General features: G+C 43.4%; 1 protein-coding gene across 4 annotated transcripts in view; it reads left to right on the forward strand.

The window, feature by feature from the left end:
* The window catches only part of LOC147906175 (FGGY family of carbohydrate kinase), a 103,400-nt gene that overhangs the window by 77,486 nt on the left and 10,978 nt on the right, over positions 1–14,936 (forward strand). Inside the window, exons 12-13 of one of the 4 annotated variants that reach the window (XM_087383462.1) lie at positions 1,878–1,950; positions 2,116–2,297. In XM_087383462.1, the coding sequence (XP_087239588.1) occupies positions 1,878–1,950; positions 2,116–2,297 (255 nt within the window). The remainder of the gene's footprint in view (positions 1–1,877; positions 1,951–2,115; positions 2,298–14,936) is intronic. The other 3 variants (XM_087383470.1, XM_087383465.1, XM_087383472.1) reach the window with 3 other exon arrangements.

A 14,936-nucleotide genomic window follows, 5' to 3' on the forward strand; every position in this document is an offset into this window, starting at 1 on the left:
TCATACACAGTGATGTCTGTGGTCCCATGAGGATACCTGCTTTTGGTGGTTATCTCTATTATGTTATATTTATAGATGACTTCTCCAATTATACTTGGGTCTATGGTCTTAAGGCAAAATCAAAAGTGTTTATGCATTTCAAACACTTTGTGGCTATGGTTGAGAATGAGACAGGACTCAAGGTGCGGACACTTCGCACAGATAGAGAGGGGGAGTATATGCCTCATGAGTTTGAGGCATTTTGAAGGAGAAAGGCATCACACATCAGCTTACAGTGAGGCTTACACTTGGCAAAGCTGAGCGCAAGAATTGCACTCTTATGGAGATGGATAGATGCATGCTCACGAGTAGATGTCACACTTTACAGTCAGGCTGTTGGATGCCTAATCTATTTGTGCAATACTAGGCCTGATATTCAGTATGCACTATCTCAGGTGAGCAGATATATGCACAGCCCAAAGACAACACAATGGCAGGCTGTAAAATGCATCTTCCATTATTTGCAAGGCACAAAGTCTTATGGCATGATGTTTCCGAGGGGGGGTGACTTGCAGATGCATGCTTACAGTGATTTAGATTGGGCTGGAGACTATGATACTAGGCAGTCCACTAGCAGTAATTGTTTCTTTTTGGGCAAAGCTTGCATTTCTTGGGTGAGCAAGAAGCAATCTACAGTGGCTACTTCCTTATGTGAAGCTGAGTACAGGGCAGCTTTCACAGTGATAGTTGAATGTGTGTGGCTGCGTCGTTTGTTCGCTCATCTTTGTCTCTTATTGGAGGGTCCTTCTCCAATCCTCACTGATAGTCAGAGTGCTATAGCAGTGGCAAAGAATCCTATGTTTCATGCTGGCACGAAGCACATTGAGGTTCATTATCATTATGTCAGAGAGAAGTTGCATGCAGGGGAGATCAGTATGATCTATGTGTCAATACATGACAATGTTGCAGACATCTTCACCAAAGCACTTCCACGTGAGAAGTTTGAGGCATTTCACAGCGCCCTAAACTTATCTTCTTTTGGTGATTGATCACTACCTTGTACACCACATTGGCACTGCAGGGTGGTGTTAGAATTATATTCTAGGCAGTGGCCAATGTATTGTAATAAGTAGGTTAGGAGCACTTTTCCCTCTTTGAGGTTTTTCCCCTAACCACTCTCCAATCCCTAACTATGGTTAGTGGATAGGATAGGGTTTTGTCACTTAGACAAAACCTTCACTCTTTTGTTGGTACACTTACGTTTGCTCACACTCTTGCTCTCTATTCTCCTTTGTTCGCATCCTCGTGGATTGGTCTCATAGAAATTCCTTTGTATCCATGTGCAATGCGAAGGAGCATAGGTGGAGGGAATGGGGCTTGCAAGGCGCTGCGAATTGGTTGGCAAGATGACCATTGGGATGGATCTTACCCAAGACTCAGACTTGAAGTCCATCTTTTCCCTAATAATGTCTCATCTGCACTGCAGGAACTGCTGCTTATCTGTGCTGCATCAGCCTCGTGCTGCTTGCTGTATCCAGTTTTATCCAAAGAATGGTCATCTATCAAGCCAATCTACCTGATTCAAATACCTATATGGATGTGATATATTCTTCCTATCTCTAAAGCTGTCCGAATTGAAAACTGGATGAAAACTTCTCGGTCTGCTCATAAACAACCAAGCCAACATGCCTGCTCATAAACAACAGAGCCAACATGCTAGGGCATTTATACTGTTTTTATTAGATTGAAGCCTGAAACTCAACAGAAATGATAAAAGAGCTAACATGAAATATACATTCTCACTCTATTATTAACAAGATGGCAAAAATGTTTCAGTCTTAAGGATCACCACCATCTTTTAAGTTTTGATTTTTGGTTGTCATTTTGGTGCATGGCAGATTGATACACTTATTGCTTGTGGTGGTCTGTCAAAAAACAAAGTCTTCATAGAAGAGCATGCAGACATTGTTGGTGAGCCAACTAGTACTCTGCAAATAAAAGCTTGAATGGCTTGCTAAACTAGTGGTACTTTTGGCCTTTCACATGGTTCTTTTGAATCTCGAATAAGTCCCCACTTGACTGCAGTAATATTGTATTTTGCTTGCTGAGACAACATTTGTGGGATGACTATGCCAGTTTGCTGCAAAATTTCTGCAGGCTGTCCTGTGATTTTGCCAAGGGAGAAAGAGGCCGTACTTCTGGGAGCTGCTGTTCTAGGATCCGTGGCTGCTAAGAAATTTGAGAGTGTGCACCATTCAATGAAGAAACTTAATGCTCCTGGCTTGGTAAGGTGGCATCTATTTTGGCAGTCTGATCATGTGAGTTTTATCCAGCAGTAAAAGTTCTAGATATCACGTTTCTTTTGCTGAGTATCTCTTTAAAGTTCCAACTTTCCCCATCTAATATGTGAATAGTCACATGACCTCTTCTTTGATTTCCTGCATAATTGTTTTATAAAATTTCTTCAACAATGTTGAGAATGATTGATTTTCATAAACAGCTAATCTGTCTTGTGATAGCAATGAGCATACATACATCATAGATATACCTATACATATAAATATACATATACATATACAGGCATTGTCCTTCCTCTCGTGCTATTTTGGACTTCCTTGGGCAGTTTTTGAAAGCTCGGTTTCCTTAGACTGCTTTTGGCAAGTTCTTCTGGCTTTTTGGTGTACATCCACTCAGATAGGAGTTTGATTTCTTTTTTGTTTGGGTTCCATACTGGGCACTCCGGACTCTATGGAAGAATCGCAATCATAGGGTCTTCGGTGATCCTACTTTTTCTACTTTCTCTTTCTTCTGACACTCTTTGCAGCAATCGCTTTCTGATTGCTTGCAATCTCGTGTCATTGATCATGATGTATATTTATCCTACAGTGAGATTTTCTCTTGATGTATTATAGCTCTCCCTTTCTGGGATAGCTTCTTTGTAATATAATGATTGAAAGATTCCACAAAAAAAAAAAAAAGGTGTGCTGATCTACCTGCAAATCAGTAGTGAGAATGTCACAATGCTTTGGGTTGATCCTGTACCAACGATCCCATCGAGCCTGATACGAAGACTGTGCATTACTTTTTCACTTTTTTCTTTCTTCAGGCACTCTTTGCAGCAATCTTTCTAAAATTTCTTGCAAACTAAGTATATAGATCTTGATGTGTATTTGTCATATATTGAGATCTTCACTTGATGTGTTTTTGAACATCCCGTTTTGGGATAGTGATTCTATAATATAAAGCATCCAAATTTCCAAAAAAAAAAAGAAGTGTGTGTGTGTGTCCTGGAAGTTGCCCTATGGTGGCTCAGGCTTATGCAGATGATTCTTTTTTCGTGCCATGGAATACCGAGAGTGACCTTTCCTCTCTTATGCAAGCCCTCTCTTTGTATGGGTTGGCTATTGGCCTTCATGTAAATTTTCAGAAATCTAGCTTGTTGCCTTCGTATTCTAAAGACTGGCATAGTCTTTTATGGCTGGGGGAAATTGTCCCGCCCACTCAGCTGGTATGCCATCTTTGTTATCCTCTGGGTTGGATGATTACTCGTCGTCAAGAGACTGATTTGGTCCTTGCCAAATTAAAGAAAAAGCTTGAATACTAGAAGTTAGCATGTCTGGCTTCAAATTGCATAATCCATTTTGGTGGCCTACATTGAATTCTATTTGCCTTTGATCTTTTTTAGCCAAGGAGATCTTTCCTCGTTTATGTCCATCATCATGGAAATTTTCTGGTGTTTCAAACATGGTAGGAAAAGCTTGCACCTGCTTGGAGTATAGCAGCTATGCTCGCCATGAATGCATGGGGGCTTGAATATTCTTAATATTCATGTGCATATTCTTGCTCATCAAGGGAAAATTATGCTACAATTCTTACATGGGGATCACCCTTGGGCTGCTATGATGCGTTTTTTGCTTCTACAAATAACCACCCCTGCTTTTGGTTATTGGCGGCCTACTCAGTGGGACTTTCTTTTAGGTCACATTGAAGGCAAGGTCAGAGGTTGCCCTCTTGTTTCTCGTATGTTTTCAGATTGGAAGCATATTCTTTCACATTTGGTTGGCATGGCCGTGGCGCATTGCAGGGAAACTCGTTTTGAGCTGAGACATCCACTGGTCACGAGTTTTCCCACCACCGTTGTTAGCAATTAGGCCCTAGTATGTCCCTGTAGGGTAGTTAGGACACAGTTAACACCTTGGTTGGCTTCTCTAGTCAACACTTTGGATGACTTGGAGGCCTACATAGGCCATTCTTGTACATTGCTTCATTATCCATTTGGAAGTACTCACGTTTGCTTCAGCTTGTTGTTTCCTCCCTTGTATTCCACTCCCTTCTCACACCCAACAATTTAGAGACTACCGTACATATATCGAAGTAGTGGCATGTATTGTTTGGGCACTGGATGGACTAAATATTTACAAATGCTTGGACAATTTGGAGAGATCTTCATGATAAAAAGGAGGTGATCCATTTCAATTTTATGTTGAGGCTACATGAGTAGATAGTAGATAATGCATTTGCAAGCTTATATAGAACCCAAGGTATAGGCGACAAGAAGCGGCATTTGATTGTGCAGGGATTATGCTAGGTTGTCTGTTAGACTCTTTGTCTCCAACAAAGGTTAAACTTTGAGAATGACTCTTCGGCCCCAACGAAGGCTATGCTAGACTTCTGTTAAATATTGAGAATAAACCCTTTCTTGGTCACTGTCTCAAGAAGACCTGATCTGCAAACGTCTTGTTAAATACTGAGAATAAACCCTTTCTTGGTCGCTGTCTCAAGAAGACCCGAGCTGCAAACGTCTACACGAAAGCTAAAAGACTAACCTCAAAGCAACACAATGCACAATGTCAGGATGCTAGAGCATGATGCACTAGTGAGACTGCTAGAGATGATGATATTGCATGTCGAGTAGGTAGAGACTAGTCATTTGTTGGCCCATATTCGTTGTAACATTGATTTTCTCAATCATTGGATTGAGAATTGCCCACAAATTTGTAGCTCATAGAGTCTAGTATGGAGGAAAATAGGCAGTGTGAAAAGTCCACACTTTCTTATACTTAATATTTATACTATTAGAGGCATTTTTTCTTTAACTATTGTTCTTATGTCCATACTCAAGACACTTTGCAATGGCTTAGTTACATAGATAGACTTAAGAAATCTACTAGAAAATATACTACGATGTGTATCTATTATGAGTACCGAATTGTACTTAGGAGATCGTCAAGAGGATATTACGATGGTTTCTTTGATGAGCGATTCCATTCACTGGGTTTGTTTGTATATAACAAATATAAATCTAATAGTCAAAGGTCGAATTGAAATTCGCAATTGAAGTCTAGGTTCGTTTTACCAATTTATGTAGAAGCATCGTGTGCTTGACACAAACAATCCCACAAAGTGTACTGTCATCTTTTACTCTTAAAAGTTAGATGGCTTGATTATACATGTAGGCCATGTATGTAACTAGTAGAACAATAATGTAAGCTTAATTTGTGAGGTATTTTATGAAGGTCGTCGTCTCTATCAAGTTTAAAAGAAACTGCAATGATCTTGAGAACATGCTTTAACTCCGAATCATTTCATATTTATTCAATACAAAGATCTTATTTGACGATTGGATTGTAATTCTATAATCTGCATATATAACACAAAACTTACTTGCCTCATCATGCATCCACACAAGCATGTGTCCTCCTAAAAAGGCATCAATTCCACTAATATCCCAGGTTCTATACAAGCTTGCAAATAAATTACCTACTAGAAAGAAAGAAATAAAGTTAGTTTATTGAAGTCTTCGAAAGACCGATGAGTCTATGAGACTCACCTAATACAAGCTAGCTGAAAGGGTAGAGCTACTAATCGGGCATCCACACCCATACAAAAAGAAAAAAACTATATCCTACATACTCATATAAAAAAAATAGTCATCTACAACACCAAGGTCACTGTGGTCCCCCCTTGTCAAGACCGAGGGAGCAATAGCATGACATCAGATTTAGAGTGCTGCTGGCTCTCTGTGGATGCGATCCTACGCTGTCTCTTGGTCACAGCTCTACGTCTAACAAGGGCGATAGTCACCCTTGTGGGTCGTGCTCCCACTTTGAACATAGGGGGAATGTCCCCAAGCGTCATTTGTTCATCAACCCTGTGCTTGAGCTACTGTGTCAATGGCTCTAGGTCTTGATCATACCTAGGGCCTGTAGGGAGTGTTGGTAAACTGAAAGGAAAGAGTAGAGTGGACACAAATTCAGAATACTTGCATATAGAATGAAGAAGAGTGAGGTCCTTATGTAGGCACCTCTTACATGCTCACTGACATCACTGATGACTTCAGAGCTCCACAATCACTTCAGAGCTCCACAATCATCTCCTCAATCTGCTCCTAGATTCTCTCAATATCCTATGTGGCTTTCCACCACCTAACTGTGCTTATGGGCACCTAACTTTGCCTCTAGCACTCACACATAGAAACCAAGGTGTGCCTGAGGCATACACCTTGAGATATCCCAACAAACCCCCCCTCATGGGAATGCCTCAGTGTCAAGGATATAGCTAGCACAAGGTGTCTCATGCCATCTCATGGTGGTCATGGATCTATCAATGGCTAGGATCTTAAGCTAGCAAGGGTTCCCATGGGTGTAAGGTAAACAAAAGGGATACAAAAGACCTTCCAGTGGTTATCTCCCCTGCATGTACATGCACACAATGTCTGCAGGAGGTACCATGGAGCAAAACACATACACATGGCCTACATCATAAGGTGACCAGAGGTGTTCACAAAACACACAAAACACAATAGTTTATTTCATTCATTTTAGAGGACTATCCAGGCTGAGTACCTTGACTCAACATTAAAGGAGAGATCTGGAGCATACATAGAGATGATTTAAAATGCATAATCTTCAAAGGATGCCTCATCTTGTGGAGGCACATCAACTGAAAGTAGATTGGCATTTTCTGTCTTTGCTTTGGCTCTGCAAAACTTCTCATGATGATTGTTTTTGCCACAGTGTTTGCATGGATTGATTTTGAAGGAGTCCTTTGAAAGGTGATTTGTCTTCCCACAATGATTGCAAGGTGAAAACTTGCCCTTCTGGATTTTTATAGCATAAGCTGTGTCATTGCCTTTCCTGAGCTCCATGTGCCTTTCTTCTTCTTGGAGAGCAGAGATAATACCTTCAAGATTAGGATTAGGAAGATTTTTCAAAGTGGTAACAATATGATCATAATCTTCAGGCATACTCTTAAGCAACACTGCCATAACATCATCTGTAGTGATAGGAGAGTTGATAGAAGCAAGTTGAGTCATAAGACTCCGCATGTAATTAACATGGGCTGCCAAAGGAGTGCCACTAACCATCTTTAATTCAAAGAAAGAGATTTTAAGTGATAATTTTGAGATGTGAGAGCTAGCACCAAAAATCATTTCAAGCTTCTGCCAAGCTTCTGAAGGAGACTCTAAGTCTGAAGGAGACTCTAAGTCAGAGATGTGATGAATATAATCATCTCCTAAAGCAAGAGCAATGATACCATATGCTTTCTCCTCTCTAGTGGGATCCCTTGCAGGGAGTGTCGGAGCTGAGGATTCTCCAGCATTGGAGGCTGTAGAAGAAGAAGTTGAAGTCGGTTTGACAAGTCCCCAGAGGTTTTCCCTCATCAATGCAAATTTCACCTTCATCTACCATGTGTGGAAGTCCTTTCCATTGAACTTATCTATATTCAATATGGTAGCCATGAGAGGGTCTAACCCAGGTATTGGGCAGTATCTTCTCTCTTACAAGGCTAAAATAACAACTGAAAGGCTTCCAAATATAAGCATTTAATGTAGCAAAGACTAGTGACCAAAATTCAATCAATGATGCTTTTTCTTACATGCTTCATAGAGGTGGCTAAAATGAAAGCTTTCCAATCAAAACCAGGTATAGCAACTCAAAGCAAAGCTGAAGCCACAGTTGTACTGATGTTATTGAAAACTTCAAAAACTCAGAAATGCTAGAGTAGCATCTTATGTAGCATCACTTTCAAAAACTTGTCAAAACTGTCAAAATCAAAAGACTGAACTTGGAGGGCTTGTATCTCACTCCTCAGAGCAAAGGAAAAGGGGGTTTCTGAGGCAAAAGAGAGCTTATATACCACACAAGGTCCACTGAGGAGAAGGGGCGCAAAATCCCGTCAGGGCGCCATAGCTTGCTTCTCCATTTTCGACTGGTTTTTCTCTGTTTTCAGCTTGAATATGCAGCCATTATTCAGCAATTGAGCAATCCCCAATTTACGGGGCAATTAAATAGCTCACAGGCCAGACAAAGGGCCAGCTCTCTCAGCCAAACAAATGGCCAGAAAGTCCAGCTGGTCTGGCCGACCAGATGGCAGGCCCAACCGACCAGCTGGCCGACCAGCTGGCAGGCCCACCGACCAGCTGGCCAACCAGCTAGGTCTGGCCTATAAAAGGCCTCTGCCCTCACACTTCCAGTGACAGGACAGGACCTGCAGCTGCTCCTCATCTCCTCCATCTTTTGCTGCAGGCCCGCCTGCTCCATCTACCTCTCCTCTTCAGATCTGCCTTCACTGCTGCCTCCACTTCTGCCTCCTCTGCTGCCTCCTCTTCTGCCTCTCCTTCCTGCCTCCTGGCTGCTCCATCCTCTCCTCCAGATCGGGACAACTGCTGCTCCTCTGCTCCAGATCAGCTCCTTCTACTCCAGATCTGTCTCCTTCTGCTCCTCTACTTCAGCTCATCTCCTTCTGCTCCAGATCTGTCCCATCCTACTCCAGATCTGTCTCCTTCTGCTCCTCTTCTCCAGATCAGCTCCTTCTGCTCCAGATCTGTCCCATCCTACTCCAGATCTGTCCCCTTCTGCTCCTCTGCTACAGATCAGCTCCTTCTGCCCCAGATCAGCTCCTTTTCTTCATCATATTGCTATTCCAGATAGCCTGAAGGTTCCTTCCTCAGAGCATGCTGGTTTCAGCCATTTCCTAGGGCAGCTCCAGCTTCCATCATCCTCGTCATCATTGAGCTACATAGAGGGCTGCGTTACGCTCCCTCTGCTGCTATCTTTTCTACTGTCTCTCTACATGGAATCATCTTTCTGATTCACCTCAGCCACGGTCCTTCAGACATGACGGCTTGAGGTTCTTGTATTCAGTTTTTCATATTACCGACAGGCACTATGTTTTCTGAGTTCCGTTCTTCAGTTGTATCTGAGTACTGTCTATTTTCTGATCGCTCCACTGCAAACCCTATGGTTTCTCTATCATTTCTCTATATGGTATCAGAGCCATGGTGATCTAAAGACCCCAGATCTCAGGTGATCTAAAGATCCTGCTTCTTCATGGAGGCCATAGGTACAGGGAGCATCACTCCTATGAACATATCAGTTTCCTCTTCATTCCGCTGCGCACTAAGGGAGAGAACTCCATCTTCTACTCCCATCCCTCCCTCCCTTTCAGAACTCCATCTTCTACTGCCATCCCTCCCTCCCTTTCTTACCTCCATCTTCTACTACCATCCCTCCCTCCTTTTCTAGGTTTCTGGCTTGACACTCCACATTCCTTCGAAAGAGGGGGTCATGACACTTCACCTCTACCTCCATCAGCATCGACTTCCAGGATCTACAAGTTCTCCCTAGGTGGGACCCTTTCTGTTCACATATGTCTAGATGTCTGTTGTTTCGAATCTTCTACCTGCATGAAGGCGGGGATAGACTCCTCTCTCCCGAGGTCCAAGATCGGACACACACTGGCTCACTGTTCAGCTCCGACCTCTTTGGATTATCAGTACTGCTACGACAAATTTGTTCATTCCCTTTGCACTTTCCTCCACCTTTTCGGCGGTGAGAGGGGGTGGCTTATTCTCTCAAGCTTCACAGTGTTCTTATTTCTATCTGGTATCATACGTGTAACTACGACACTTGAGGAAGTGAACAATTCCCTTGCAAGGGCACTCCTCTTGTGATCTTCTATTGGGCATTTCACAGGGATAGCCAGCACCACCATCGACATCCCTACACGAAGCTCCAAGCACACAATGTTTGCCCCTCAAAATTGGCAATTGAGAGGGGGTATTCAGCAATTGAGCAATCCCCAATTTACGGGGCGATTAAATAGCTCACAGGCCAGCCAAAAGGCCAGCTCTCTCAGCCAAACAAATGGCCAGAAAGTCCAGCTGGTCTGGCCGACCAGCTGGCAGGCCCACCGACCACCTGCTCCATCTACCTCTCCTCTTCAGATCTGCCTTCACTGTTGCCTCCACTTCTGCCTCCTCTGCTGCCTCCTCTTCTGCCTCTCCTTCCTGCCTCCTGGCTGCTCCATCCTCTCCTCCAGATCGGGACAACTGCTGCTCCTCTGCTCCAGATCAGCTCCTTCTACTCCAGATTTGTCTCCTTCTGCTCCTCTACTTCAGCTCAGCTCCTTCTGCTCCAGATCTGTCCCATCCTACTCCAGATCTGTCTCCTTCTGCTCCTCTTCTCCAGATTAGCTCCTTCTGCTCCAGATCTGTCCCATCCTACTCCAGATCTGTCCCCTTCTGCTCCTCTGCTACAGATCAGCTCCTTCTGCCCCAGATCAGCTCCTTTTCTTCATCATATTGCTATTCCAGATAGCCTGAAGGTTCCTTCCTCAGAGCATGCTGGTTTCAGCCATTTCCTAGGGCAGCTCCAGCTTCCATCATCCTCGTCATCATTGAGCTACATGGAGGGCTGCGTTACGCTCCCTCTGCTGCTATCTTTTCTACTGTCTCTCTACATGGAATCATCTTTCTGATTCACCTCAGCCACGGTCCTTCAGACATGACGGCTTGAGGTTCTTGTATTCAGTTTTTCATATTACCGACAGGCACTATGTTTTCTGAGTTCCGTTCTTCAGTTGTATCTGAGTACTGTCTATTTTCTGATCGCTCCACTGCAAACCCTATGGTTTCTCTATCGTTTCTCTATAGCCATTGCTGCTCATATTTCAGCACAGGATAGCTCTAGGTATGGACAAGCTCCCTCTGAAAGGAATTAGAGAAGCATGGAGCATTCTGAGAGAAAACGCAGGAAGAAGGGTCGACGATCTGCGTGAAATGGCGACGAACAGAGGCAGTGATTCTTCAATTCCTTGCAGCCAGGGGTTCGCCCCTTTGAGGTGTATCTCCAGCAGGAAGGGCGTGGAGAATGGCAGAGAAACGGAGGAGAACAGGCTTAAGCACGTTTTGGGAAGAAGAGGAAGAGATGGTGAAGAAGGTGGAGAAGAAGATGATGATGTGGCAGAAATGGGATCAAGGGGGATCAAATGGCTCTGATACCATGTTGGTAAACTGAAAGGAAAGAGTAGAGTGGACACAAATTCAGAATACTTGCATATAGAATGAAGAAGAGTGAGGTCCTTATGTAGGCACCTCTTACATGCTCACTGACATCACTGATGACTTCAGAGCTCCACAATCATCTCCTCAATCTGCTCCTAGATTCTCTCAATCATCCTACGTGGCTTTCCACCACCTAACTGTGCTTATGGGCACCTAACTGTGCCTCTAGCACTCACACATAGAAACCAAGGTGTGCCTGAGGGGTGTGCCTGAGGCATACACCTTGAGATATCCCAACAGGGAGGGAGTCTATGTGGTCCGGCTGGAAGAACTACGTGATCATGCTCTAAGAAGAGTCTACCAGGGTATGCTCCTTCTGTCTCTAAGATCAGAGCAAGCGCTTGCGATGCCTAATTGCCTCATGAATGAACGCAGCCAAGCATCTGTGGAAAAGAGAGAAATCAGGATAACATCCCTCAAGTTCCATTGCTTACCGACATGTAAATGCAGGTGGATATCATCAAAAGAGATCACGAAGCTATCTGTCAAAAATAATCACTCTACTGAAGAAAACTTATCCTGCATCTGACTGGCATTCTTCTTCCTAAGAGCCAAAGCCTTTTGAACCTTAGCACGGAGGCGTATCACCCGAAGTTCAACATCAAGGCATCTATCTCTCATGTGTCCACACTCCCCACATAACTCACAATGAATCACTCTCATGCGAGGCTTTGTCTTCATAGTTTCAATCCCTAAGTACACAGAAATTCAAGCAACATTCCCCAGCCAATCTTCTGGGCCGTTTTGTCTTGAGTACCCAATCTCAATTCAAAACTCCTCCTGTCCCCAGCAGGATCGCCAAATAGATGATAAGGAAAAAAAAGGAAAGACAACCAGGAATTATGTACTTCACCACGTCAGATAGTTGAGACTTCATAGGGATCAGCTGCAATGTGGGCTGGTAGATGATGAGCTTATGAACCAGGTTCCAGAGTAGATATCCAGAGCACACAAATAACAAGTCAATCTCCCACACAATCTGACTAGAACACACACATAGGAACACACAGACTCTTTGAAAGAGGGGAAAGAAGGCTTTGACTTGTTGTAGCTCCATGTCAATCAAGAGTTGTTCATACACACAGTCGTTCTTTGTACGACAGATCAACCACACATGATGTATCTACAACACCTCCTTCTAGCAGCTTGTATAAGTAAAACAGCTCGTACTTATGCTTCTCGTACGGAATCCTCATGCACAGAGAACCCCCAAGAATGCTAATCCATCGAGGTATCCCCTCCACCCCCAAGAATGCTAATCCATCGAGGTATCCCCTCCACTATAGATTCATGAGACCTCAACGATCAAAGTCCCTATCATGATTTCCGTTAAGTCACTATTGCATCTGCACACAAGCTGTACGTCATACTCAGAATTGTAAGCAGCCACATCATGAGTGCTTCCAGCAGTGACAACTCCCAATCTGTCTTCTGTTCTAGCTAAGCTCCCCCACGCAGCCTGCACACTTGTGCGTGATTAAAGGTAACAAACCCACAGCCCAAGAAAATAAGCAACTCGTACTTCATGTTGATCAACCCGTTAGCTCTCCACTCAGCTAATTGTTCATCAGCCCTGTGCTTTTTTTTTTCCCAGATCATCACACCCCGCCGTACACAGCCCAATCGCCCTCTCAGATCGTCACAACCCTCTATACCTTGACGCACTGCTTTTGTATAACAGTTTGAAGCCCATGAAACATCATATTCTTTGTATGCGCATCAAGCTTGCTCAGAGTAAGAAACTCCTTTGGCTTTCACAGAAGGAGTATGTTACAAAAGTATTGCAGCGTTTCAATATGGGGGGGCGAAAGGCAGTGAGTACTCCATTGCCTCCATATGTGAAACTGAGTCATATAGATAGTCCCCAATCAGATGAGGAGAGAGCCATGATGGCCAAGGTTCCTTATGCATCAGCGGTTGGGAGTCTTATGTATGCTATGATAGCTACTAGACCAGACATTGCATTTGCAGTGGGAGTTGTTAGTCGGTATATGGCTAATCTAGGAAAGAGGCATTGGGACGCAGTTAAGTGCATCATGAGGTACATGAAGGGTACCAAGGAGATGTGCATCTGCTTTGGTAAAGGAGACATGCGTGTACTTGGGTACACAGATTCAGACTATGCGGGGCATGTGGATAGTAGGAGATCCACTTCTGGTTATGTGTTCACCTTTGCAGGTGGTGCAGTGTCGTGGATGTCTCACGCACAGAAGTGCGTTGCTTTGTCTATCATAGAGGCTGAGTATGTTGCAGCCACAGAGGGTTGCAAGGAGACTATATGGCTTGACTCATGATCTCTGGCATAGTCACTATCATAGTATCCATGCAAACTTGGATAACTTCTTTTGTATTCTATTCCAAATTGTCTTGTACCTCTGATGTATCTTAAGACTCTTTTGGTTGCATTCCAGTGAGACTGTTTTGGATTTGCTCCAAACTATGCAAGTGAACTTACTGCATAACAAATAGATGGTCGTGTAATATTCAGATGTATAAGAGATCCAATGAGCTGCCTATTATAGTACCTGTCATTCATTGTAGGCTTTTTTGAATCTTTAGTAAGTTTCAAACTCTATTCCATGGGAGTGGATGCAATCTTGCAATCTATGAAACTTCAAGAGACTTTCAACTTATTTTCATCGACCAGCAGATCCTTTCCTCTCTCTTCCTTTTCTGCTCTCCCCCCCCACGCAATCTCTCTCGCTCAGCAACGTTTTCCAGCACTCTCCAGTAGCTGCCATCCCACGTATCAGCCCACTCGTCAGCCAAAGCATCCCCACGCCTTGATCACGTAGCCACCTTGCATGCATACATTCCCTTCCAGATTTTCCAGCCACGTCATTACGTAGAATTTACCACTCTTCCATTTAAAAAATGCAAATATCCCCCAAGGCATATTAAATGCACATTTTGGACCTTTGGTCACACAATTCCCACACACATTAGCATGCACATTAAGACTCGTACACACACATGAAAAGCCCCTTGACATGGACACCAGAACATATCAAATTCTTGTAACATGCAAGTGCACATTGATTCAGGAAAATAAAATCAAAAAACCCTTCATGACTTGATTTCATGACCCCAAAAACATTTCACTTGACCACACACTGGACATCCTTGCTCTGGAAGTCTGGTACAACCACATTGGATTTCATGATTTCCCATGAAGTCCCTGTAAAACATACTTTATTGTCTCAAAAACATTGGTCCATCATGCTTGTGAAAGAAAAGTCCACAAATGCCAAAAGCCCACACCTACCCTAGATGTGTACAACTATGTGCCTACCCACAGCTATATACAGTGCTCAAAAACTTGATACAGGTTTTGTTCTATCAATGGGTTCTTGTGATATGGGACACGAGAGCTATAGGTATGGGCTTGTGGGAATCTGATCTCCAGCCCACATGCTCGCTGGTGGGTGGGAGATGAGTTGCCTGTTGTTTATTATTGTGTTTGTGATTGTAGTCTTGGGTGTCTAGGGTTAGATCCTAGAAAAGACTCAACACTAAAAGATCTACATACATACATACATACATATACATATACATATACATACATATATACACACACACTTTTTTTGGGATGGCATCAGCTGAAAATTTT

This window comes from Dipteris shenzhenensis, chromosome 1 (assembly GCF_047967505.1).
Source record: "Dipteris shenzhenensis isolate YYH24624 ecotype China chromosome 1, Dip_SZ_1.0, whole genome shotgun sequence".
NCBI classification, from domain to species: domain Eukaryota; kingdom Viridiplantae; phylum Streptophyta; class Polypodiopsida; order Gleicheniales; family Dipteridaceae; genus Dipteris; species Dipteris shenzhenensis.